We start from the raw sequence: 27252 nt of genomic DNA on the forward strand, positions 1-27252 counted from the left end.
GTTCTCCTGACTTCACCCCAACATGAGTTCAAGCATCTCAATGACTTTTTGCAGGGAAATTTTTCTATAATCTGCAAGATGCAGAAAGTGTTTCTGAAAGTTTTTGAATCCTGAAGCATGGATAGAGACATGCAAAAGTGTGTTGATTATGATAGTCCCCATTTCGATGAATAAGGATGTGTGTGAGCCTATTTATGATTACTTAAAATTCATGGTCAAGATCTACGGGACCTTTGGTTCAATATGGTCAAGGATCATCTTGCTGCTGTGTCTGGGGGAAGGCTGTGGGATATGCTGGAGATGATGTAGGTAGATTGGATGAATAGGGGAGAGAGGCTGGGTGTCTGGAGACTAGTCAGCAATTGAGCAAGTTCAAATGATCTGGGCTAATGGTTCAAGTTGGGCATTGCTGGTGTATAGAGGGTCTTGAACAGTGGTTCTCAACCTGTGGGTCCAGACCCCTTTGAGGGTGTCAAACAGCCCTTTCACAGGGGTTGCCTAAGACCAGATATTTACATTAAGATTCGTAACAGTAGCAAAATTATAGTTATGAAGTAGCAACAAAAACAATTTTATGGTTGGGGGGTCACCACAGCACAAGGAGCTGTGTTATAGGATCACATTAGGAAAGTCTAGAGCATTAGCAGAGGTATAGGTGTAGAGAGAGAAGACCTGGGGTACTGGAGTTGTGAATGGGAGCAAGAGAATTTGGTAGAGCTGCTAGGGGCAGATTGGGGAGCTGAGGAAGCACTGCTGGGTAGGCTGTTGATTGCCATGGGCTGAGGGAAGACCTCAGTTCTGTTAGTGGCTTGTGAAATGAAAGTGGTAGGAAGGAGCCTGACTAAACTGTGCTCAGAAGGGGAGGTCCTGATGTGTGGACAAGCTTTCTTCCCATAGTGTTCTCTGAAGTTAAGTTGTTGTTGGGGAAGGGGAAGCAGGCTTGAGAAAGGTTAAAGTAGGGAGAGTCACATCCCACACTTAGAGGGAAGAGCTAGCTGCACAGGGAGGAACATCATTGATCTAGGTGCGAGGGAACTTTATCCTGCAGGACCCTGTGTGCCAGGGCCAGGGATGGGGAACTTAGAGGCATGGGGCCAGGGACAGCAGTGTGAGTGCAGAAGGTGGCCCTGCATGTATGGGGGTAAGAAGCAGAATCTTGGATAAGTTCTTGTGATGGCCAAAGTTTTCTTAGTGAACACGTTAGGGGTAGAATATGTGGGAAAGTGAGGAGAGAAGTCTTGAAGCCATGTTCTGGGAACAGAACAGGGATAAGACCCAAATTTGGAAGAAATGACTAGAGGTGAGAGTTGGCACAATGTTGTGAGTAACTGGCTACGCATGCCTCTTATTCTGGGTGTAGCATGGACAGACCTGTGTTCAGAGTAGTGGATAAGCCAGGCCTGAAACTGATGGGTTCTGTGGAGAGAAAACACCAGAGGAGGAGATAATTATTGAAATTGGTCCTGGAGGGAGAGTGATGATGGAGTGCTGAGTGCTACATGGAAAGGAAGGTGCCTTCTTGCAGAAGTGGCAATGGGATTGGGACAGTAAGTTATGAAGATGGTGGCAATGACTTGGTAACTGATTTTACAAAGTAGAGAAGGAGCTTTAGGTGGCCTGAGGTTTCGGTCTGTGTTTGGGACAATAGTAGGATTGGGAAGGAGCCTACCTGTCAGGAAGAATGGGAGGAATCCTTGTAAGTTTGGGGCTCCTGAGAAAGGAACAGTGTTAGTGATTCTTTATGGTGAGCTCAGGAGGTAGAGAAATTTCACAAGTTGAGAGAGAAAGCGCAGGGTCCCTTGCCACACCTGGTCAGTTGCTAGCTTATTCTGGGCATTCTCCATCTTTGCCTTCCAGTGCTGCCATTGCAGCTGGGTTTTCATACCCATGTGACATTCTGCAGGTTCTAGGGGACTAAACTCTAGTTCCCACACTTTCACCTCTGAGACATCCCTCCAGTCCTAACGTAAGTCTTCTCCGTTTCCCTAAATTGAATTTCTCAATAGTTGTCCTATACCAGCCACAGTTAATTAGGTATTTCATTGTAAATTTCAATGACAAACTGGCGGCTGGTAAGATACGTAATTTTCTTCAGCCTAACAGAAATAAGATAGTATTGGAAAATAATAAAGCTGTAAAGAGGTCCTTCAGTGTTCTCTAGGCCAAATGGTGTCACTTGCTAGAAGTCATCAGACTGGGAAAGTACTAAATGCAGATCCTGCATCCAGGAGCTTGAGTGACTCAGTAAATGTTGAGTCCATTTGAAGCTCCTTAAGGTCACCATGAATCCAGGAGCTTTGCTGCTACTCTCTCCTTGCCTTTCATGCACCTGATGCTGGAGAGAAGAAAACCTTATTCTTGCTGGGCACATATGAGGTCCTAGCAGTATTTGATCATTTAGTACTTTGTAAATAAGCTTAAATTGAAGCCCTATTGGCAGAGGCTGAGTGCCTGTACATGCAAAGTACAGATTAAACTAGCACTTTTGAGTCTTAACAGCTAAGTACACTTAAAAGTCTTTTTAAAGTGTATGCCTTTAATCCAGCACTTGGGAGGTAGAGGTAGGCGGATCTCTGAGTTTGGGGCCAGCCTGGTCTATATAGTTTTAGGACAGCCAGAGCTACATAGTAATACCCCGTTTCAAGACAAAACAATAAAAAAGATTATGTCTATCCATTCATCCATCCATCCATCCATCCATCCATCATCCATGCAGAGTCTCAGTATGTAGCCTTGGTTGGCCTGGAACTAACTATGTAGACTAGGCTAGCCTCAAATTCACAGAGATCTGCTTGCCTCTACTTTATGGGTGCTAGAGTTAAAGGCATTTATCTCTATGCCTAGATAAATTTATTTTTAGTTATATATGTATCTATGTAGGGGTGTGTGCATGTGTATGTAGGTTCCCATGGAGGCCAAAAGGTGTTTGATCCCTTGAGCTGGAATTATAGGTGGTTGTGAGCTGTTCAACATGGGGCTATGAATTTGAGTCCTCTGTAAGAACAGAATGTACTCTTAACCACTGAATTATCTCTACATTCCCCCTGAAAATCTTTTCATAATTAGCATATAAACAATTTAAAGAGTAATTGTATAAATATGTTTGCATGGTGCTGGAACTCAGAGCTAGGTTCTAGGTAAATGCTTTTCCACTGAGATAGAGTCCCCAGCCCTACACATCTTTTTTAGATTAGTGTCTTTTCTTTCTGAGGGTGAAAGACTACTCCACTCACTGTAATATAATTAAATGAGTTTGATGGAAGCTTAAGTTGTTCTCCAGATGTCCATCTTTACAATTGTAATAAATTGAAAATGTCTTCTGTTAGATAGATATACAGGATGCTAAGAGTCTACATAAATAGTAAATACCAAATTTTCAGGTTCAAGGTTTAACTAGACTGGTGGGAACATCCAAAGTTTTAAGTTTCCTTCTGCTCCATGTGATGCATTCAAGGGGTTGGGTCTTGATCCTACTGCTCTCTGGATTGGGCTGGAACACACCTGCTCCCATGCTCTGCTCTGCCACTGTGAGCTCTGTATATCATTTATTTCTTGAAGAAAGAGGGCTGAGACTTTGTCAATGTTGCCAGTTCCTCAGAGGTCATGTTAACAAACCCATTCATTAGAATCAGCTCTCATCATGGACTATGTTGGAATTGTTTAGTTCCTATAAATGGTTGGTTTGGTAGAGGAGCTAGGTGTTTTATATTTGGTACTTGATTTAAAAATATTGTCCATCTGTTGTTAAATGTGCTATTCTTTTCTTTACCTTCATTATAATCTTCTGAGATGAGAATACTTTTTTTTTCCCTCCCCCCCACCCCCCACCTCCTCGAATATAGCTTGTTCTTTCCCTTTAGATGCCTGGTTGCTTTGTGTCTTCTTACAGGGAGTCTTATGTTGGAATAGACTCAGAGGGGTTTGGACTTCTGCTAGTTTGACATTCTGTGAGAGAAAGTTTCAGTTACGTTTGCTTTTGATCAAATAGTGAGATGGTCCACACGATCAGTTAACATTGAGCCTGTAAAGTGTGATGTTAATTATACTAACCATGATACCATTTAATGTATGGGATTCATTTTGTAACATACAGAAAATAAAAGTTTAGTGACTCATTATTTTAAAGTGATTGGATTGTTTCTTCAGGTACATTTTTTTTGTGTCTATATTTCTCATATCCCAGAGTCCTCTTAAAGTTGTGCTGTATTAAAACTTTGAAGCTGAGGCTTCTGTAACAAGCACTGTTGGACAGGCTGATTCCCCTCGGCTCATTTCTTGGATTGCAGATGGCTTCCCCATGTTCTCACATGGTCTCTCTGTGAGCATGTGTTTGCATTTCTCCTTTTCTCCAGGATGCTGGTTAGGTTGGATTAGTGCTCACCATTGGGACATCTTTAAAGACCTCTCCAAATGCATCACATTTAAGGTGCTCCATATGGGAGTTTTCCTGGGTGCATCTAGCACCATGTTTGACTGCAAGCTCCCACAACACAACAGTGATGTGTTTTTCCAAATCCAGGTCAGTGAGATCAATATATAATGTGTGGCACATTTCAAAGGGGGCAGCACATGCTTTAGCCCTAAGGGCTTAGCCCTCACTTCTTTGCTACCATGAGATAGCCTCTTAAAACAAATGGACTTCTTGATACAGTAGACTGGTGAGAATTTGACCTCTTTGAAAACAAAACCAGCCTACAAGTGTCAGCACAGTAGTTTGCTTCCTTGTCATTCTCTGTAAGGCTACATGAGCATCATTCCACCCTTCCTCTTCCTGCTTCTTTTTCTTCCTCTTTTTCTCTCTCTCCCTCTTGTGATTCTATAGGATTCACATTTCAATTTGTGTGCAACTGGGCAGGGTCAAACTATGTAATCTAGACTGGTCTTAAGCTCACTGTGTAGCCTAGACTGGCCTCAAACTTGCAACAGTCTTCCTTCTTCAGACTTCCTGAACGGTGGGGTTAGAAGTGTACCCTATCATGTCACATCCCAAACTGAAACTAGGTCTTTTTTATTTCAAAAGAAAATTACCTTCTTTTGTTGTAAAAATATTTTAATTCTAAATAATAATTCTCTGTTAGAACTTAAGCTTCATATTGTACAGTTTTATTCTGGGGCCAAAAATACCTTCCCCTCTCCTTTTATAAGATTCTTAAAAGTACCAAGTGTGTATAGGTAAAGTCTAAACTTAATGTTACTGTGTGCCCAGTATATGTACTGTATGCTTTGTGTGAGACCTCATGTGTTGTCTTCTTCCCAGGCGGTCTGATGCCAAGTGATTGTAATGCAAGGTGTTTTCTTACAGTGCCCTTGCTGCCAGTTCCGAGCCAGCCGAGGCCTGCTGTGGGACCCCAGAGATTCCCAGTGAGTAGCAGCTGTTCTTCTTTTGGGCAGGAGGAAGCACATGTTGACTGAGAGAGATTGGTACTGCACTTGCCTGGCCAGATACAGAGTGGGCATTAGTAAATGTTGACTGCAGTCTCTGTGGTGAAAAAAATGTTTATTAAAACCTTAAGGTTAGTGGATATTTGAGCAAAAATAATTTTAACTATAAAATAGCTGAATCAAGACCATCAGCAGAATTTCTCTCATCTTAAAGAATATGAATTCTGATTTTGTCATGGTTGTGTTGAGGTAACATTTTACAGACATGTGACATCTGTGAGTCTGGATGTCAAATTCCAGTCAATAAGAATGAAGTGCTTGGTTATTAAAGAGCTGCGAGTATTCCTGAGCAACCCTAAAGGGGGGTCAAAAGCTCCTTTTAAGCAGAAGTAAGGGAATTCCAGGGAGGAGGGATTAATCTGGTGCTGATTGGTGGATGAAAGATTAGTCTGGGAGCTGATTGGTGGGAGGCTGTAGTGGTTAGGGGCCCATTGGTGGTGGTGGTGGGGGTCTAGTGTCTAGGGGCTTGTTGATGAGAGGGTAGGGACAGCTATCTTTAGCTAGCAGAAGTCTGGGGGCATCTGAGCCAGTAGAAGGGGCTTTGGGGTACCTGCTGAGCCAAGAAGAGGCTGGGGTGGGGCACCTGTTGATTGGTTGCCCCTAAGTTGTGGTTTTCCTGAGAATTAATTTCTCAGTTCCAGCCGGTTCTAGTGAACCGAAGCTAAGGCCTGGTTCAGGGCTGCCAGGGGAGCCTGTTATGGCTCTGGTTTGGCCCTCCGGTCCTCTCATTTATCTGATGTTAGAAGGAAAAAAAAAAAAAACTAATGATGTTTTAAGGATATTATTACTAGAGGAAATGAAAGCTTAGCACCTGGAGATCAGAGGACAACTTGAAGAAAAATTGGTTCTCTCCTACCATGTGGGTTCCAGGAATGGAACTCAGGTTGCAAGGCTTGGTAAGGCCAGCGTCTTCACTCTCTACCTTAGTTACTGTTCTACTGCTGTGAAGAGACACCATGACCAAGGAAACTCTTACAAAAGAAAACATAATTAGGGGCTTGCCCACAGTTTTAGAGGGTAAGTCCCTGATCATCATGATGGGAAACATACAGGCATGGCACTGGAGCTGGAGCTGAGAGCTTTACATCCTGATGAGAGAGAGACAGACAGACAGAGACTTGGCCTGGCCTAGGGTGGGCTTCTGAAACCTCAAAGCCCACCCAAAAGACATGCTTCCACCAACAAGGCTACACCTCCTAGTCCTTTTCATACAGTTCCACTCATTGGTCACTAGGCATTCAAATATATGAGCCTATGGGGTCAATTCTCATATAAACCATCACATCCTCTGAACCTTCTCCCTGGCCCCTTAATTAATTAATTAGTTAATTAAATAGTATTAACCATTCACTCTTTTTAAATTTATTTATATTTTTTATTGGCAATTTGCCTGTGTGTATGTCTGTGTGAGGGTGTTGGATCCTGGAGTTAAAGACAGTTGTGAGCTGCCATGTGGGTGCTGGGAATTGAATCCAGGTCCTCTAGAAAAACAGTCAGTGTGCCATCCCTGAGCCGTCTCTCCAACACTACCACCCCAAATTTATTTCTTAAAGTCTAAAGACTACTCTGAAGATGGCATTAATATTCCTGAACCTTCCATTGGAGAAGCTTTTTCAGAGCACAAAGCTATATTCTGTTTACAAGTGGCAGCCTGTGCTGGGAAGTAGTTGGGCTAGATGTTGGCTGTGTGTATAACTGAACAAACCCTGCAGGTCTTTGTTGGCCACTGTCTAATAATGTTGCTTTATGTGACACGTCCTAGCTTCTAAATAAAAAAGCTAAGTCATGGTGAGCTCACTGAAAATATGCAGGGCTTCTTCTACTCCTGTAGTCTTTCAGAGAAATCAATGTGGGGCTTGTTTTTTCCAGTACAGTAGAGATGTTGGTTTTTTTTTTTTTTTTTTTTTTTTTATCCTTCAGAATATGTTTGGGAGATAAACTCAAGGCTGTCTTTTGATATTTATTTAAGCTGGGACTTTAAAACAACAACCACAAAAGGCCTTTTTTTCTACTACTATTTTAAGCATGGCTGCCATGAATATAAACTTGATATTATAAATGTTTAATAAGGATCTGTTTTATGGCAGTTCACAACTACTACACGGACCAAGCAGAATTAAATGATGCCCAAGTTGGGTCTTTACTTAATACCTGAGTATAATGATAAAAGCAGCAAAAACAATATTGTGGTCTAATTAAGCCTTTGACCATTTATCTCTGCTGGTCATATGCACTGCAGACCCTATCTCAGCCCTTCTCAACAGTTGAGAGAGTTATTTATTACACAGACTTTTGCTTTATAAATTGACCCATAATCCCTACACAGTGGCATATACCTGTAATCCTAGCACTTGGGAGGCTGAGGCAAGAAGATCCTGAGGTAGATGCCAGCCTGGGCTGGATAGCAAGACCTTGCCTCAGAAAAAGGGAGGAGTGGGGTCTGGAGATAACAGTTTAGTGGTAGAATGCTTGACAAGCATGTTCAAAGTTCTGACTTCCATCTTTAGCATCAAGTCACACACACATGCACACAAAGACTATACACAGAAATGAAGTATTTAGTTAAGAAACCCAACTTGAGATTTTCTAGGTATAGTGGATTCATTGTATTTCTTTGGTGCATAAAATTAGATTTGAATCTGAAAGTCTTTGTACCAGTTTAAATAGAATTGGAAATTGAGCAAAGTGAAGTTTGTTTTGTTCATCTTGTGGAGCTCCTTTAAATATGCATTCTCATCACCCTGAGCATAGTACTGACAAATTTTGGACTTCCAAGTTACTGGATATCCTCCACTGCCAATGTAATAAGCCAGTCAAGGCAAATTAATAAATCCGGGTTTAATCCGAGCAGAGCAAAGCGTCTCCCAGATGGCTCTTAGGAAGGCAGGGGAGAGCGCACAGCAGTTATGGTGGCCAGGTCTTAAGTAGCCTGTAGGTGTGGTCTTGAGCAGCCCCAAGGAGGGGCTGACATTTGGGTGGGCTTTCTGAGGGGAGGGGCCACTGCTTGGTGTGGGGGGGGAGGGTCTGAAATGGGAGGAGTGAGACTGGAACATGGAATCACTCCCCCCCCCCCCCCCCCGAGCTCCCCAGCATCCCAACTTTTGGGGTATATATGGACGCCGTTTGGGTTTTCACCGAAACAGATACTATTCTGGGCAGTGCTGCACACGCAGTACACAGCAGGTTCTCCTGTTAGTAGAAGTTGTGTGACGAAATTTCCTGGGGAGATGCAGTATATCCATCTACTCACCCCAAATAGGAATTCCACAACAGACGAAGGTACAGATACCACTATAAAGTCCAGCTTTGGTGAACCAATGAATTTATTGGGGTTACTTACAGAATATGGGTGAGGGGTTACTTACAGGAGCAGAAATGACTCAAAGCTGCATGACCAAAGCCTACCTCATCATGGGTGTCAGCTCACAAAAATCTGGGAACCTGGAGCTCACTGCATAGCCTGCAGGCAGCTCAACAGATTGGAGAGTGCCTTTTCCAGGTGCCTCAGTTAGTCTAAACCTCTTCTAGGCAGCTCTGCTGCTATATGCTTCTTCCAGGTAGCTGTTCTGGTCCAGAGTCATCTTTGAAGCTTTTCTCCTCTGAGTCTTTCTTGTAGCTCAGCTCCTTGTGAGGGGGATTCTCAGTGTTTATTGTTTACTCTGGCAGGGAGGGGCCTACTGAATCTGGTCAGTTTCAGGGATTTCCTGAAGCTATTTTGAGTTGTTTCCTTTGGCTTAAGGAGCTTCCTGCAGGATGGAATGTTTCAACTTGAGGAAGCTGTTGCATAATATTTGAGTTGAGAGTTTACTGCTACTTGTGAAAGTGAGTAGTGTAGAGAAGAAAGAATGTTTAAATTTTTATATTTCTTGCTTTGTAAACTTCAAGGATACACTGAACTTGTATCAGAGGATTCCGCTTTGCCTCCCTGACTGGGAAGCAGACGGGGCAGACATGGCTAAGGATGGCCCTGGCTCCAGGTCTGGAAAGGGCCATGGTGCATTTGCCCACTCAGTATGAGCAGGTTTTCTCTTCCGGACCAGAGGTAACTTAAAAGTCCATTTTATTGGCTATTTTATGAAAACTTCAGAAATAATTAAGAACTAATATGTTGTAGGATATTTGATCACACTGTGAACCCCTAGATTTCGTTATTTACTGGAAAAACCTGTTTCTAGTTGTGTGGCTCGGCTCTAGCACACACTTTTAATCCAAGAGTGTTTTTAACAGGGTTAAATAAAGTCAACCACAGGTCAAGAGGCAGGGCAAGCAACCAGTTGACAGGAAGTGAACATAAAATTATTATTAAGAAAAAACCATGGAAAGGAGGACAGATGGAGAGGCACACAGGAAGTAGAAGGGAGGGACATTGGATTTGAGGAGATTTGTTTGAGATGGTAGGAGAAGAGAGGCTTTTGGGACAAGGGCAGAGGAGGAAAATCAGTTGGGTGCTTTCTCGTCCTCTCTAAGCTAGCAGACTTTCATCCCACAGCATCTGGCTCCAGTTCTTATTGGTAAAATCAAATGATTGAGCTTTTGGTAAAAACAACACTAGTATGTGAAAAATTCTCTTAGTAACAGTTTCCTCTAGATTTGTTGGTGTGATAAAGTTTTTGTTGTATTTTGAGTGGTGCTGGGACTTGAGCCCAGAGTCCTCCCAGCCTTGCCTCCATTACATCAAATACAGAGACTGCTAGTCACCCTAACAGCAAACAGTTTGCCATGTGATGACTTAGCATTATTTTAGATATTGACTCTTAATGTATTGTAGACTGTTGGTGTAAGACTGACAATGACTATTAGATAATTGAATATCACCTTTTAGAACAGAGACTTAAATATCAAGGTGAGAAAATGCTCTAAGAAGGGCTTGTGTTAAGTACTCGGTTTTTGAAGAAACTGCTGTAGAGGCACCTGGATCATGGTCTTTGTGTCATGTTAGTCTTCTCACATGGATGTGTTTCTAACCCTTTCCACCCATGTGCAGTATTCCTTAGTACTTTGTGATTTAAACTTCAGGCTAAAAATTAAGTCTATGCAATGGATTTCCTTTTTTAATTTAATGAAATAGCTCTTTTATATTTTCAGACCAGACTAATGAATTTCTTGCAAATATAAATTATATCTCAGTTGGTACTGATCAGAGAATGGCTATGTTTCCCCTTTATCTTGAGTCACTGTTAGTCTTCTGAATGGAAAGTACACCTGTTATTTAAGTAATAGATGCCCACAGGAGCTAATAGAAAAACAAGCAGCATCCAAGGCCAGGGTCATAGGGTCTCCTTTCTGGCCCCTTGACTATTAGTAACCAACACTGCACTCACTGCTCACTGTGTGGACCAGAGCTTGCCAATGCCAGTTCACAGCACATTTATGTCTTGTTTTTACAAGAGGAAGAGCTAGTTTACCTTATAGACGGGTCTTGTCTGTTTCTGTTTGAGTTCTTCTTTCAACTTAAGTGTTCCTGTTTTCATGTTGAAAATCTTTTTGGTTTCATTGCACAGAGACAGTCCCTACTTTGTGTGCCATTTCTGTGGCTGGTTGTGAATCTTTTTCTTCAAGTATATTTTTTAGTTGTTTGTTCAAGAAAAGACATTGCTTACTCACAGCAATGCTAAAATGTCACTTGTTGCAATAAACTTACTTTGAAGTTTTGTCAAGATAGTTTCCATTTCAGTCCCATTGATGTTTTATATATAAAATTTCGATTTAAAGTAGTTATTCTCAACTTGTGGCTCACAAGTCCTGGGGGGTGTCAAATGAGCCTTTCACAGGGGTCGTCTAAGACTATCAGAAAATACAGATATTTACATTGTGATTCATAACAGTAACAAAACTACAGTTATGAGGTAGCAACAAGATAATTTTATGGTTGGGGGTCACCACATCATTAGGAAGGTTGAGAACCACTGATTTAAAGCTTCTGACATAGGGTAATAAAGCTGTTTCAGTCTTTTGATTTCACATCGTTGTATTAGGCTGATGATGTTTCTGATGACCAACAGCATATGGGTAGACTGTGGAAATGTTTTTCTTCAATTTTTTTTGCCTACAATATATTTAGATAGTCTTTCCCTTCCCCTAGATCCTCCCCACTTCCCTACCCACTCAACTTCATGTTCTCTCTCTCAGACCACACACACACACATCCCTACCCACTCAACTTCATGTTCTCTCTCTCAGACCACACACACACACACACACACACACACACACACACACATACACACACACACCAATAAAACCAGATGACAAATAAAAACCCAGTAAGACAAAACCAAAAACCCAGTAAAACACCCCCCCAAGAAAAGCACAGCAACCCCCCCCCCCTTTACAAACCCATAGAGTCTCCTAGGCATGAGGTCTGACCTGGAGTGTGGTTGATATACCCAGTTACACTTCATTGGAGAAAATTGATTTTTCCCTTTCCCAGCAGGTATCAATTGCAAATAGCTTCTTGGTTAGGGGTGAGACTTTGTGTCCACTTTCCTTTCTCTATACTGGTATGGAATGATTTCTTGTTTTTTGTTTAAATTAAGGATGAAAATGTGTGTACTTTTAAGTTGGAATTAGTCTTTAGCAGTGGCTGTATTGTTTGGCTTGACCTGGTGAATGAGCCTGATGATGTGCAGCAGGGCTCTGGGCATGCTGTGGTTCGTGGTATCAGGTGCTGATTGGGGCTTGCTGGCTGGGTCCTGAGTACTATTTCATGCAAATCATGTCTGAGGGACTGCTGCAGCAAATCCCATTTCTTTTCTGATTATAGCCTCACTGATGAGAATCAAGACTCTGCTCTCCAGGAAGGAAAGTCTTGCTTTTGAGTGCTTACAGTTTTTACAACATGGCTGCAATGCCTTATAATTATTACCACTTAAGATAGGGAAGGGATGATGGACATTTCCTCTTATCAGATCTTTGAGTAGTAGCAGGAGAATATGGTAGGAGATCCTTACAGCTGTCAGATATTGTCAGGCTTGCAAGCAGAGAATGCAGTTTAAAATGCAGGTGACATAATACCCAGCATCCTCCACTTGCTTCTGGGTTTCTGATTAATCATGATTACCATACATTATCATACCATCAAATTTAATCATATCAATGAATGCCCATCTGCAGCAGTAACAGGAACAGCTAAACACAGTGGAAACAGCCATTAAAGGAAGAGGTGGTTTATCAGATTCAGTAACCCATTAACTTGACTCTGCTATGTCAGCATGCCTTATGCACAGGACTGGAGGTGGGACTGGGTTAAAGGCCACACTAATAACCCAAAGTCTAGGAAATAGCCATTGAAATTGTTTCATATTGATTTTTTGTGCAGTAATCAGAATCATTGCACTATTCTGTAAAAACTATATTATAAAATAAGCTGTTTGTCTGCTTTCTGGGTAAGAGTATTAAATTGGCAACAGCATATCATCCTGAGATGTGCAGTGCCATGTAAATAGATTTGTATCTTTTTTACATTCGGGGTGTGTGTGTGTGTGTGTGTGTGTGTGCGTGCGCGCGCGCGCTTCTGTGTGTACATCCATATGTACCTTGGCATTCTTTTTTTTTTTTGGTTTTTTCGAGACAGGGTTTCTCTGTGTAGCTTTGCGCCTTTCCTGGGGCTCACTTGGTAGCCCAGGCTGGCCTCGAACTCACAGAGATCCGCCTGGCTCTGCCTCCCGAGTGCTGGGATTAAAGGCGTGCGCCACCACCGCCCGGCGTACCTTGGCATTCTTAAGGAGGTCAGAGGACAGCATTTGAGAGTTGATTCTCTCCTACCATGTGGATTCTCAGGTATTCAGGCTTGGCAGCAAGAGCCTTTACACAGCTTTCTTGTCCCTAGACCTAACTCATGGGTACAATTTTCCCATCTACAATATAGTAATGCAGCCACCAGTGTCACAGTTTATTCATGCAGCCACCGATGCTGGACAGTGATAAAGTTAAAACCATGGAATTGCTCTCTACACTACAAAAATCTCCGTGTTTTGTTTTGTTTTTGATTGTGGTGTGCTCTACAGAGAATACAACACACCAGTTATTTTTCTTTTATATTTATTAGGTTTTTGAGAGAGAGCATATGCACACATACCTAGGTTATTAGCGATTATTCCTCAGGATCACTTTATTTATTTTGCAGGATTAATCACTGGGACCTGGGGTTTGTGGTTTTTTTATGCTAGGTTGGCTGTCCATTGAGCCATTGGATCTATTCCTGTATTCACTTCCCCAGGACTAGGATTACACATGTGCTGCCATACCTGGTTTTTTACCTGGGTGCCCATCAAACTCTGGTTCTCATCCTTGCCTAGCAGGCACTTTCCAACCGACCCATCTCCTCAGTCCTTACCATTTATTTTCTCAGGAGTTTTTAAGAACCTCATAAATCAGTTTAGATACATTTTTTTAAAAGAAATTATCAGTGTGAGGGGTGGGGCTCAAGTGCCACAACGTGTGTAGAGGTCAGAAGAAAAGATGATTTTCTCTTATCATCTGGAGGTGGAACTTTTCCCCCTGAGCCATCCTGCCAATCCTAGGTACATTTTAAAGATAAACTTTGAAAGATGTCCTAGACACATTGAAATGCATTTCTTCCCAATGGTTAGACTGTTTTTTTCCCCCCAGTTAAAATAGTATTTTTGTTATAATGGTCTGTGAGCTCTTCATCATGGTGATAGTAAAGGACAGTGCCTGCCATCACACAAGGTCTGTGTTGTCCCTGCCGGCCCTTAATGTCTGTTTGAGGCATAAGGCACTTGAGCTTCACTGGCATTGTTGAATCTCTAGTAACTTGTCCTTGCTTGTTACTATGTAGTATTCCAGTACTGCAGTTTGTTTATTCACTACAGTATTGCTGGATGCGTGCGCTCATCTTTAGGTTGTCAGGGGGTCATGTGGAAAATGTGTTCACAGGTGGGAATTTACAGGCTATTTATTTTTCCTTCATATAACTAGAACATGGCTTTGGGGTTTGTCGTTGTTGTTTGTTTTTTGTTGTTGTCGTTTTTTGAAACAGGGTTTCTTTCTTAGCCTGGCTGCCCTGGAACAGAGTGTCCTCACTACAGACTGTCCTAAACCAATTCTACAAGATTGTCTGCAGACTGTATTGTCCTTGGTATGCTCATAGAGGATTTGCTAGAGGGGCCTGTTGGTGGGCATGGTTGTGGCGGGCGTGTGTGCAGGAGTAGTACACTGCTTCATTCTGTGACAGAATGCAGGATTTTTTCCCCCCAAAGGTGGTATTTTAGATAGGTTTTTAGCTTACAGTCACTGTTCTAGTTACTTGAACCAAAAGTGCCTTGTATAAATTCACTCAGTGTTCCTGAACATAAAACTAATACTTCCTTCTTTGGAATAGTCAACTTGAATCTATAAATATAAAAATACCTTCTAGGAAAATCAATATATTTAGACAAGGCACAACCTTAAAGAAAAAAAAAAAGCTATGGAGAATGCTCGGATAAGAGGATTAACACATTGTGATAGAAGGCTGTAATTTTAATTATGTCAGAGGTCACTGGTGGTCTTTATTCTTTGCTTTTAACCTATTTAATCAGAATTAACTGAGAGGTGTTCTTAAGTGTCAATTGGTTTCTTATACAGTTCTTTGCATTTTAAGTGAGATTAATAAATGAAAACATGTTACACTGGAAGGTTGTAATTTGTTGAAAGATTCATGAAATTTCAATGACATTGTTAAAGTATTTAATTAGTCTTATTAAAACATACCAACTGACCCTTTTAGAGAAGCTGATAAGTGGCATAATAGCGATTGAAGCCTTTTTATTCTTGCCTTTATACGATTAAGTTTTTGCTAAGCAATTTATGCAAAGTTTCCATCTATTCTTTTTGTAACTGAAGTTATCAGTTCTTTCTGAATAGGATTAATATAGATAATGTCATGTAATTAACAAGAGATGCAAAAAAAGTGAAAGCACAATCTGTATAGGAATTATGAGAGGATGATAATCTCTTATCTTGGATTTTTAAAGGGATATAAAGAAAAGCAAAACAGCAGTTTGAACGGATTAAATTAGTCTTTCTTTCCAATGGTAGAAGCACTTTAGCACTGAAAGTTCCATGACATCACAGTTGTAAAAGAATTCCGAATTTGGTTGCAGGAACTAGTAATTTGCCAGCCTTTATACCCCTGCAGTGGTAGGAGTCACTGCAGGAATGACATGATGAGTCAGAACTCAGAACTGTGTCTTCTGTGGCTTAAGCATTGAGCTGAGGTCGATGGGAAGAATCTCAAGTGTGGGTCTTGTTCTGAGCTGCCATTCATCTATAGTAGAACTCTAACCCTGAGTTTTTTCATCCTTTTAAGGAGTAGTGGCTTCTTTCCTTGGATTGTCTGTATGCTAGGTGCAATATTGTACCTGACTTGTGTGGCTCAGGGTGTGAGCAAGGGTCATACAGCAGAACTCAGTTAGTAATTTTTTTTTTTCAATTAATAATTCTAAGGGGTAAGAAAGGGAGAAAAAGTTTGGGTTAATGGCAGCACTATGATGTTTTGGGGACCCATATTACTTTTCTGCTCTGAATATGTGTGCATGCGTTCCAGACTAAGGCTCGGTAGATGGTGCGGTGCATACCAGGTGAAGCACCCCAGGATTAAAGGAAATAAATAGCATTGTTGCCGTGTCCTTCTGGGATCTTGGGCTGGAGTGATGGCAATGGGGGCTGAATCTGAGGGTAACAGCAACACAGCCTGGCTGGGCAGAGGGAAACAGGAAAGAAAGGCTATGAATCAAGGCTGAGTCTTGAGCCCCAACCTGTTACTTAGTTCAGGATCCTGACTCCTAGCTGTAACCAGCATGTGTGGGTCAGAGTTCTCTCTCTTTCTGTTAGGTAGGTCTCAGAAAAGCTGTGACAGTGAGTCTGGGTGCTGTTTGAGACATCTGCAGATGTGGTTTGGATATCTAGAGGGCTTCAGAGTGCTCATCTCAGGACTACACATTGGAGTGGACTGATCTCACTTGTGGAAGTATAACATGTGCTTACCGTGTGGTTTGTCCAGCTCCATGTATATTGACTCTGCCTCTGATCCTGATGTGGCCTCTGCATTTGCAGGCATCTGGGGAAAGAATGTTGATAATTCATGGGAAGTTTAAGCTTTGTAGGTTAGATTTCACTCATTGTGTATGTTCTCTGGCCACATGGCCTTCAGGGAAGGCTGCATGCCAGAGCCTTGCTGGTTCTCAAAAGATGACAGACACTTGGGGAACTCTAGCAGCCAGCTGTCTTTAGAGGAGTGAGACTCAGATTTGTGTAAAGCAAATGGCACTGGAATGCATTGGTATTTTATTAGCACTCATGTTCTTGCAGTAACAACAGGATACTTTTCTTTTTTTTCTATTAACTGCCATCTACAGACAAAAATTGTTGTCTAGCACTTGGACTAATTCAGGAAATTACTTATATAAATACTGTAATGGATGGGTAATTCTGCCATGGAGCAGACTCCTTCCTTCTATCTTCTTATTCTTTGATAAATTTCTGTCTTAGGGTATTTCTAGTTTATTGATCTGCTTTTGTGTTTGGATCTAACCCTGAAAAATGCTTGTTAATACTTATGTGGCGAATGATTAGGGCTGGACTTTGTATATCTTATAGGTGTTTAAGTCTCAATTCAATCTATAACAGAGCAAGGGAGGCTGGCAGGAGTCTTGGAAGTAGACACCAGACTGTTTAGATAGCTCTGACTCTTCAAAGAAAAAATGTTGCCTCTAAGACAATAACTGGGGAGACAGATTCCATGCTCATCTTAGAGAATCTTAGTGTACTATTCTTAATAGTCTTTTGTCTTTAAACCTGTGGTCATCTGCTCTTGGCAGCAGCTGGGAAGTGGCTGGGGAGAAGGGCACAGTCAAGGGAACTGCCAGTCGGCACTGGGTTCTTCTACTCTATACCCTGGAGCAAGTGCTGCAGTCAGTTTTGATTGTGAACATCCAATCTCAGCTGGGTAGTTATAGGTTCATCTTGAAGCCAGAATACTTAAGCTTTACTCTGAGTCTTAAGAAGCTCTTATGTTCTGCTGAACCAGAGAACTATCATGTGAGAATCTGGAGACTTTGCTGCGTACCCCACACATTGTAATGCTTGTGAATATGCATTTAAGCAGCATATGGGTACCTAGAAAAGAAAACTTAACAGTGTTAAATTAACTTTCCAGAGGGGCAAGATTTGAGATTCCAGTATATTTTCAGTTTAATATAAAAAGACATCTTTAGAAGTTACAAAGATTTAGAAGATTCTTTTGTGGACTCTTGATAGTGCTTAGAGATACCTGGGACCAAGAGCATAGCTCAGTTGGCAAAATTCTTGCCATGCAAGGATAAAGACCTGAGTTCAATACCAAGCACACATCACAAAGCTGGATATGGTAGTTTATGTTTGTAATCCCAACTTTGGTGAAGCTGAGTCAAGAGGATCCCTGGAACTTGCTGAGCAACCAGCCTGGCCTGCTTGGTGAGAGACTTGTCTCAGAGAATAGGTGGACACTACCTGAAGAGGGGAACGAGAGCTGGAGTTGGACTCCAGCCACCACATGCACCTTCTCACACATGCATGGTCACTGAGAAGCAATGTACCTAGTTTGTCATAGCTTGAAGTTCTTATTGGAAACAGTATGTTTGTCTCCTTGGAGTCCTGACTCTGACCACTAGTTGGGACAAGGATATGGGTTAAGGAGAGAGCAATGCCCTGGTCTCTTCATGACAGCAGAACTCAGGATACCTTCACTCCTGGCAATGTGGGAGCCAGTCTGCTCTTCCAGTTATATTGGCCTTACCTATAAGATAACCTCTCCTTGGGTGACTCAAAATTAACTGTTTGGTGAAGAGAGGGGAAGGAAGAGGGTTATGAAAAGCCCTTGCTGCCCTATGACTTATCCTGTCGAGCCTAGACTCAGTGCATGTGTGACTGCAGATTCCAAATGGAAGCATCACAATTTCTATTCTGTGAATCTAGTAACAGAAACAGACAGGAATGCTGGGCTTAATTATGCTCAGTTGTAAAGTCTGTATGAAGAAATCAGAATGAAGGGGACCTGGAGCTTGCTTGTCTTCCTGAGATCTGAACAGAAAGGGCAACTGCAGAGGGTTTATGTCTTACACTTCCTGATACTGCAGGAGGTATGTCTAGAAAGCCAGGTGTACCCTGCAGCAAGTCACTCTGGTTCTGGAAGGAGATGGTTGAGGCTGAGTGGGGTGGGGAGAGCAGCAGGGCATTGGTGGCAGCTGCAGCATGTGATGATGAATGGTAAATTAGGCTTGCTGCACTCTTCATTGAAAGTTGTAAGTTGATAAAAGTTTTCATGCTGAGTGTTGCTGCTTTCCAGCTATCAGTACAAGTATTGTGTGTTATTAAGTGGTAAATTCTCCCTTCTTTGGTTCTTCCTGCGTCTGCTTTTTGTCAACTTGTTAACATAGCTAAACATTTATGCTTTTGGTGTTTGTTGTAATTTAGTATACTGTTTGTTTTTATTAAAAATATGACTAAATGCTGTAATAGAGTGAAAACTTGGATTATCTTAAATAGGCTGCTGCTAAAAATTAGCACACATGTTGCTGATGACTGTAGATGATACTTGGATGTGGTGAGGCTGCTCAGACTGTTGCAGACATAGGAGCAGCTGTGTTGTAGATCAGAACCAGAAGATGATCAGATGGAAAGTGACCAGGGTAGTGGGAGGAGGAGCTGACTAGGGATAGGAGAAAGACTACCCAGTGATGATGGACCTGTTAAAATTAAATACACACTTGGTGATTCTAATCTGCTATAACGAGCTTTCCTATTGCAGTCCTCAGTAGGCTGGGAAGTGGGAATGTGGGCCATCTGTGGTCTGCACCAGGGGGAGTCTCTGAAACAAGTCAAAGAGCAGAGTTAGTCAGGGACTGTCTGGATTGAGGAGGGATGGTAGAAAGTTCCGTTTCTACCAGAGAAGCTGTTCCCAGGGGGGATTTTATATTTTTGTCTAAAACAAAAACATGAAAGTTTCTAGAAAATTAGATGCAGTGTAGAAGTTTATATACAGTGTGGCATAGTTCCCAGAGTTCATAGTGGCCATGCACGATACAGGCACTGATGTTCTAAGGGGAAAGTTGATTGTTGTTTGAAATCTCCAATTCAGCAATCTTTGTAGGGTTTTTCATGGCTGGGCTTAAACTCCATTCTGCCTTTTCAATTTTTCCTGACTATGATGACCTGTGGGAGCTCCCACTGAGTTTTTTAAGTGAAATCTTTTGGTGTGGTTTAGTGACTATGATATGGTTTAAAATGACCAAGACAGGGGTATGGCTTTGACTTTAGGCAATGATTTGACACCATTTTTTCCAGGCTGTAATTGATGAGGTAATATGATTGACGATGCCTTGTTTGGGCAGTAATAATGGCACTGTCTTTGAACTAGAGCAACTTTGGCCCTCTGCAGATGATTATGAAATAGATGATAATGAAGTGTGGATTCTGACTAGTTCTTGTTGGATTCACATGGTAGTTATTAAAATTTTGTGAGACTCACTGTAAGGTAGTGAGTGTGATCCTTCATTCAGACCCATTTTCTCAGCTCCCCCAACCTCAAGACTAACCATATAATCAAAGACAATCAACAGTGGATTCACGTAACCTCTTGTAAGCATGCCCAGTGCCTGATGTTGGAGTTGGGGCTACACCTTATCCACACATACTGAGTTGTATCTCCTAAGCTGTTACACGAGATGGCCCACTGTTTCTGATTGTCCGTTTCAGACTGCCCCTGAGGTGGCAGTTCTACACAACTTTTGAGGACAATTGGAAGGGGTCAGGATTGCTAGTTTGCTTGGTGTACTGGCTAGTTTTATGTCAGCTTGGCATAAGCTGGAATCATTTTGGAAGAGTCAGCCCTAACTGAGAAAATAGTCCTACCAGACTGGCCTGTGGATAAGCCTCCAGGTCATTTTCTTCATTGATGATTGATGTGAAAGGGCCCAGCACATTGTGGGGTGGTGCTACTCTGGTGATGATCCTGGATGGTATACGAAAACAGGCTGAGATGAAATGAGCCCATTCCTCCCTGAAGTTTCTTTTGGTCATGTTGTTTTATCACAGCAATACAAACCTTACGACACTTCTGTTAGAAGCCACATGATCAGTTAGACTTATTCATATACCAGAGGTATGTAAATTGGTTCCCATTCATTCATTCATTCATTCCTTCTCCCTCCCTTTTCTTTCCCCCTTCCTTTTTCTTCTCTACCCCCTGTCAGATGCTACATAAACATGATTGCTAGTTTATCATCCAGGGAGTTTTGAAGATCACTTAGAAATGTATTTGGATATACTTATAGATGTTGAGTCTGTCTGAAATGGTTAGGTCCAGAGTATTTCAGGTTTCAGAGTTGTCTAGTTTGGGGTATGCATACCCTGGATTTTACCCATTGAGTACCCTTAAGCCAAAATTTGAAATCTGCAGTATGAAACTTTGAGTGAATGACTTAGAGAGTTACTGATTTTTCACACTATGGATGCTCAAGTTGTATATGCCAGAATGTGCTGACATGTGAGACCAAAGCTAGAGTGCTCATACTACGCTTTTACACATAAAGAACATGAGGTACAGTGCACATGATATGTGCCATTGACTTCATGGCAGAATAAGCATGTCCATTAAAACTCCTCTTGCAGGTTTATTAAGTATAAGCATGGTAACCTGTTTTGATAGAAAAAGGTTTTCTGCATGTTATCAAAGTGAAGATGTTAAAGACTCCTCTCGAAGCATCAGAGTAGTGATGTCTCTAGCTAGTATCTTGCGTGCTTGTTCAGTCAGGGAGAAAGCCTTTCTGAGGATGGGCAGATGTGCTACATGTTCTCAGGATCCTCCTTGTTGGCTGTGCTTTGAGGGGAAGGGATCTTACTTGATGTGTTTTAAGGTAGCAAGAAGCAGTGCTCTTTAGACTTCAATATGGTAAAGGTTGCCTCAGTATCACTTGAAGTAGCAAGTAACAGCTAAAAGAATGTAAGCTTTAGGATTTCTGTTTTGTCTGTTTGAATAAATCATAATGCTTTGTTTTTAGAAAGATGTAATATTTGCATTTCAAACCTCATTTTATTGCCATTTTTAGCTAACAGGTAAATGGGAGCATTTCTTTGGCAGTTTTGTTCTGTTTTTTTTCAAGGCAGGGTTTCTCTGTGTAGCTCGCTCTGTCCTGTAACTCACACTGTAGACCAGGCTGCTTCAAACTCTCAGAGATCCACCTGCCTCTGCCTCTGCCTCCCAAGTGCTGGGATTAAAGGTGTGCGCCGCCACTGCCCAGCTGGCAGTATTCTTATTGTGCTCCTAGGTTTGTGTTCCCTCTGTCTCTCTGTCCGTCCGTCCGTCCGCCTCTCTCTCTCTCTCTCTCTTTCTCTCTCTCTCTCTCTCTCTCTCTCTCTCTCTCTCTCTCTCTCTCTCTCTCTCTCTTATACACACTCACTCTGTGTCTGGATGTGTTTGTGTAGGTGTGTGGTTGAACATGTAGAGGCCAGAGATTGTTGCTGGATGTCTTCCTCAGTCAGTTTTCCACCTTATTTTCTGAGTTTGTCACTAAATCTGGAGCCATTTTAGCTAGGCTGACTCGTCATTGAGCCCTAGGAATCCTCCAGCTGCTTTTCCCCAGTGCCGGGCTACGAGGTCTGTGCTGCCACATCCTGTGTTTATATGAATGCAGAGGATCAGAACTCAGATCTTGTTGCTTATACAAGTACCATTGAGACATCTCCCCAGCCCTAAAGTAGACTTTTATATTTGTTTATTGTTTCTGTGTGCTTGTGTGTATGGGTGCATGTGTAGAGAGAGGTCAGAGGACAGTTTGCAGTTTTTTCTCCATGATGTGGGTTCTAGTAATCAAACTCAGGTCACCAGATTTGGTGTGAGGCACTTTTCATTCACTGTGTTATCTTGCTGGCCCCGGAACAGACTTTTAAAGGCAACAGAAAAAGTATTTCTGATGTTATAAAATGGGGTCACATTTAGGGAGAATAGCTAAAATTAGTATTTAAACAATAAATAAGGCATTAGAGTTTTGTGTTTATGAGGAAGAAGATTCCATTTTTCTAAATTTTATTTTTAATTATATATCCCTGTGTTGGAATGTACATGGGAGTGCTGTGCTGGCATGGGTCAGAAGAGGATTTTGGATCTGCTGGAGCTGGAGTTACAAGAGGTTATGAGCTGCCTTCAATGGTGCTAACCAAATTCAAGTCCTCTGTGAAAACAGCAAGCATTCTTAATTGCTGTACCATCTCTCTAGCCCTAGAAGCTCCATTTTTAAGAGTTGAGAAATACTGGGATAGTTCCCATGGATGAGGTGATACTAAAAGAAAAGAATTTGAATTGGTGGCCTCTTCTCTTTTGAGTAGCAGTTTCTTTCTCAGTGAGCACACTAAGGGACAATGAAATGAAGCTTTTTTCCTTTACCTTTTTCAGCTCTACTAGTAAAATATAGTTACTGAGAAATGCTTGAATGTTGCTTAGTTTGTTTTTTTTTGTGGTGCTGGATATTGAACCTGGGACCTCACATTGGTTGGCAGAGGAACACTCCACCACTGAGCTGTCACCTATCCCAAATTTAAGAAAGTCAGCTGCATATTATTTCTTTTTTGGTAGTTTGATTTCTTTATTTTTTTTAAACATTTTATTTTCTTTATTTTATGAGCTTTGGTGTTTTACCTGCATGTATGTACTTGTGAGAGTATCAGGTCCCCTGAAACTGAGGTTACAGACAGCTGTGAGCCGCCATGTGGGTGCTGGGGACTGAACCCTGGTCCTCTGGAAGATCAGCCAGTGTTCTTAACCACAGAACCATCTCTATAGCTCCATAATTTAATTTCTTAAAAAGTCGCATTTTTCTGTTATCTCAGAGTATGCTAATTTTTGTTAAGGTACAAATTGAAATTTTTCTTCTTCTTTTGAAGTAAATTTGCTTCATGGCTTTAGCCTAGGGTTATATTGAGTAAATAACAAAGAATAGCATCTTTGACAAACAATTGCAATGAATGTCCAAAATAGACGTTTAGTTTTTTGGATTCCTGGAAATGAGGGTCAACAGTTGTGTTGTTTCGTAGTTTTTAGTAAACCTCGAGGCAATGTTGTGGCTCTCTGTAACATATTTTCTTTTTGGCCACCAACCAGCTCCCAAATCAAGACAGAGACATTTTATTAGTTATGAAATGCTTGCCCTTATGTTATGTTTGTCCCACTAGTTCTTCTAACTTAACCTGTTTCTCTTCATTTATGTTTGCCTCAGGGCTTTTTAACTTCCTTTCTCTCTCTCTTTCTGTCTGTCTGTTTCTGTCTCTGTCTCTGTTCTACTTTCCTGCTTCTTGTATCTGGCTGGCTGGTGTCTTCTGCTCTCTCTTTCTCCCTTGTTCTCCCCCCTCCCCTTCTCTTGCCTAGATTTCTCCTCCTACATATTCTCTCTTCCCGCCAGCCCTGCCTGTCCCTCTCCTGCCTAGCTGTTGGCTGTTGAGCTTTTTATTAGACCAATCAGGTGCCTTAGGAGGGAAGGTGAAACAAATGTAACACACCTTTACACAGTTAAAGTAATATTCCAGGACAGCTTTCTAGTAATGTTAAAATCCTGAATTAATTCTTGATGTTGTAGTTTGATTTTTGACTGTTTCTTGACTGTTTTATTATGGCAAAATCAGTTTTTATGTAACGTCATTTAAATTTGCACATAGGTATTTGTCTTCATTTATGTGCATACATAGAGAGATAACAGAAAGAAGTAGGCTGACCATAAGAAATGAGTTACGATATTGTTAAGCTTGGGATTATGTGTATATTCTGAAAACTGCATAGTATTTTTTTCATCTTGTTTTTCATTGTTCTTTAGGGCCCTCCAGAATTTCCACAGCATACACCTGGACCTGTTCCCAACAGTTTTAACCAGCCACCTCGACTTCCTCTCCAGGACCAGTGGAGAGCCCCACCACCACCTCAGGAACGAGACCCTTTCTTCTTGGGAGGTACATGAAGGGGTGTGATGGGCACAAGAAGTGACAGAAGCTGCATTGAATGGTGGACCTGTGTGGTTACTGCTGAAACAGAATTTACTGCCCACTAGGAGATGTGTCATAATAATTCTACCCATCATTTCAGTGGCTAAAATTAGACAATAGTTGGATCTGAAATGTGACATTCTGGTACAAAGAAGGAAATGTTTATAGAAAATGACCCATAAAACCATTCCAAGATAGCTAAAATTTAGGATTCTTTATAAAATACAATCCTAACATTTGGAAATAGTGAGGTGGCTCTTTAAAAGGCTTGTCTGCAAAGTGTGCTGTCTTTCTATCTTGAAGGTAATGTTGTGTTACTATTCAGTTTCAGGTGAACCAAGGTTCCCCAGTCATCTTTTCTTGGAACAGCGAAGTCCTCCACCGCCTCCTCCTCCCACACTCCTGAACAGCAGCCATCCTGTCCCTACTCAGAGTCCCTTACCATTCACTCAGCCTGGACCAGCATTTAATCAGCAAGGACAGCAGCCGGTGTTCCCTAGAGAGAGGCCTGTAAGACCAGCCCTGCAGCCCCCAGGCCCAGTGGGGATCCTGCACTTTAGCCAGCCAGGGTCAGCAACTGCCAGGCCTTTCATTCCTCCTAGACAGCCTTTCCTACCCAGCCCAGGACAGCCGTTCCTGCCTTCACATGCACAGCCTAACCTTCAGGTATGCACATGAACCAGCCTTGAGGGAAACTTATCTGTGTGGTGCTGATCCTTTGTGTTTTGTGAAAGGGAAGCTTCAGCTTTTAATTGTTTCTGCTAACTTATGGTTATGTGAAGGGTATGAGTAGTAGTCTTAATATACTGATTGTTACAGCCAGCTTTCTTGATAGTATTGTTTATTTCCTAAACACTAGGGAATATGAAAAAAGTGGTTCTCATTTTCCTGGAGCTGAACTTTGTCACTTTTGGAATTTTAAAGGGTAACTTTAACACTAGAGTACTGCACCTAACACTAAAGTAAGTCCTGATGGTGTATTTGCTTGTCTTGTGTAGTGCAGTCCGCCACATCATGTTCCTGCTAGGGAGGGGAAAGGCCTTGGTGGGGAGAAACACTACAGCTTCTCACTCTGTATGTGACAGGCTTGTGCGCCCTCTGCTGGAGGTATTTACTGGCCAGTACAAGTATTTGTGACATTTTTTCCTACCTGGTATATTTTCTTCGTTTTTTAACTTTACTATCAAGTATCAAGGTACATAGCAATCCAGCAAAGTGCAGTGTCATTCCTTAATCCCAGCATTTGGGAGATGTTGTCTACCGGAAAGGGGCGGGGAGAGAGAGAGTTGGTAATAGTACACTTTGACTCAACTGTTTAGATACATAGGGAATATAAGAATGCATACCTAGGGGCTGGAGAGATGGCTCAGTCGTAAAGAGCACTTGCTATTTTTCCAGAGGATGGGATTCAGTCCTCAGCACCCACATGGTGGCTCACAACCATCTGTAACTCCAGTCCCAGGAGATCCAAAGTCTTCCTTTGGCCATGGTGGGCACCAGACATGCCCATGGTACATAGACATTCATTCACCTGAAATATCCATACACATAATCAATTACTAAATAGCATATCTAGGCTTGCAAACATAACTTAGCAGGTAATAGCTCTTGCTACCATGCCTGAGTACCTTAGTTTGACCCCTGGAACTCGCATGATAGAAGGTAAGAACTGACTCTAGTAAGTTGTCCTCTGACTGCCAGTGTGTATTGTGGCACATGTTTGTATTGGTACACATGTACTCACATATACACACAGCCAGTCGAGCAGTAAGCAAATGAAATAAAAATTTTAAGAGTATGTATTTAAGTTAAAAAGAGAAGATAACTATTTTCAGTGTTCAAAAAGGGATATTTTGAAATTTTTCTAAAAATAGAAATACTTTCCCCTCTGTTGTATAAATATTAGAATATAGGTGAGTTTAAAGAAATTAAATAATTCTGTTACCAAGCAGCAGTTGCCATAACCATGTAGTTGTATCTTTTTAGTAGGATAGCAGTCCTTGTCTACGTACTTCTTTCCTCAGGTAATATAGTCCCTATGGTCTTTCTAGTCTAGTGGACTGTCTTCACTGTACCATCTGAGCATGCTGTAGGAGGTTACCTACTATGATGGTGCATAGTTTTAGGCATACAAAGGTAGTGCCACCAGCCAATTGCTGCATTTATGATTCTATTCTCCACATGAAGCTGCTTCTCAATGCTGGGGATTTTTAAGGAAACCGTTGGGATGAAATCTGCCTAGCACATCTGTTTGTAAGCTATTGTTTCTCTTTCTTTTGGAATGGAAGGGACCCTTGCATCCTCCGTTGCCGCCACCTCATCAACCACAGCCCCAGCCTCAGCAGCCCCAGCAGCAGCCCCAGCATCACCAGCACCAGCCACCCCTTCAGCCTCCCCTCCAGCCTCCACACCAGCCTCCCCCACAGCATCAGCCGCCCCCTCAGCATCAGCCACAGCAGCACCAGCATCACCACCACCTTTCCGCTCCTCCCCCTCCTCTGATGCCCATGTCTCAGCCACAGTTCAGGCCGCATGTGCAGACTGCTCAGCCTCAGCCCAACAGCAGTCGGATGCAGTGCACCCCACGTCAGGGGCTACGACATGTGAGTACCACATGTGGCTTAACTTACAATTCCTGAGGTAAATCATTTTCCAGCTGTTTTTTTTTTTATTTTAATAAATACGCAATATAGTTTCCAAAGTAAAACTATAATTGGTTTTTAAATCACTTTGGAAAACATTTTGAACTATAGATATTAACTTATCCTTTTTTGAGCCTTAAAGGCTATGCTGATATTTACT

At 41.9% G+C, this 27252-nt stretch overlaps 1 protein-coding gene across 4 annotated transcripts in view; it reads left to right on the forward strand.

Annotated features, from left to right (window-relative positions):
- Positions 1-27252, forward strand: part of Rbm33 (RNA binding motif protein 33) — a 109407-nt gene that overhangs the window by 48534 nt on the left and 33621 nt on the right. For all 4 annotated transcript variants that reach the window (XM_059257778.1, XM_059257779.1, XM_059257780.1 and 1 more), the window contains 4 exons: positions 5303-5361; positions 24285-24417; positions 24776-25116; positions 26739-27053. In XM_059257778.1, coding sequence (XP_059113761.1) covers positions 5303-5361; positions 24285-24417; positions 24776-25116; positions 26739-27053 — 848 coding nt within the window. The remainder of the gene's footprint in view (positions 1-5302; positions 5362-24284; positions 24418-24775; positions 25117-26738; positions 27054-27252) is intronic.

This window comes from Peromyscus eremicus, chromosome 3, assembly GCF_949786415.1.
Source record: "Peromyscus eremicus chromosome 3, PerEre_H2_v1, whole genome shotgun sequence".
NCBI lineage: Eukaryota > Metazoa > Chordata > Mammalia > Rodentia > Cricetidae > Peromyscus > Peromyscus eremicus.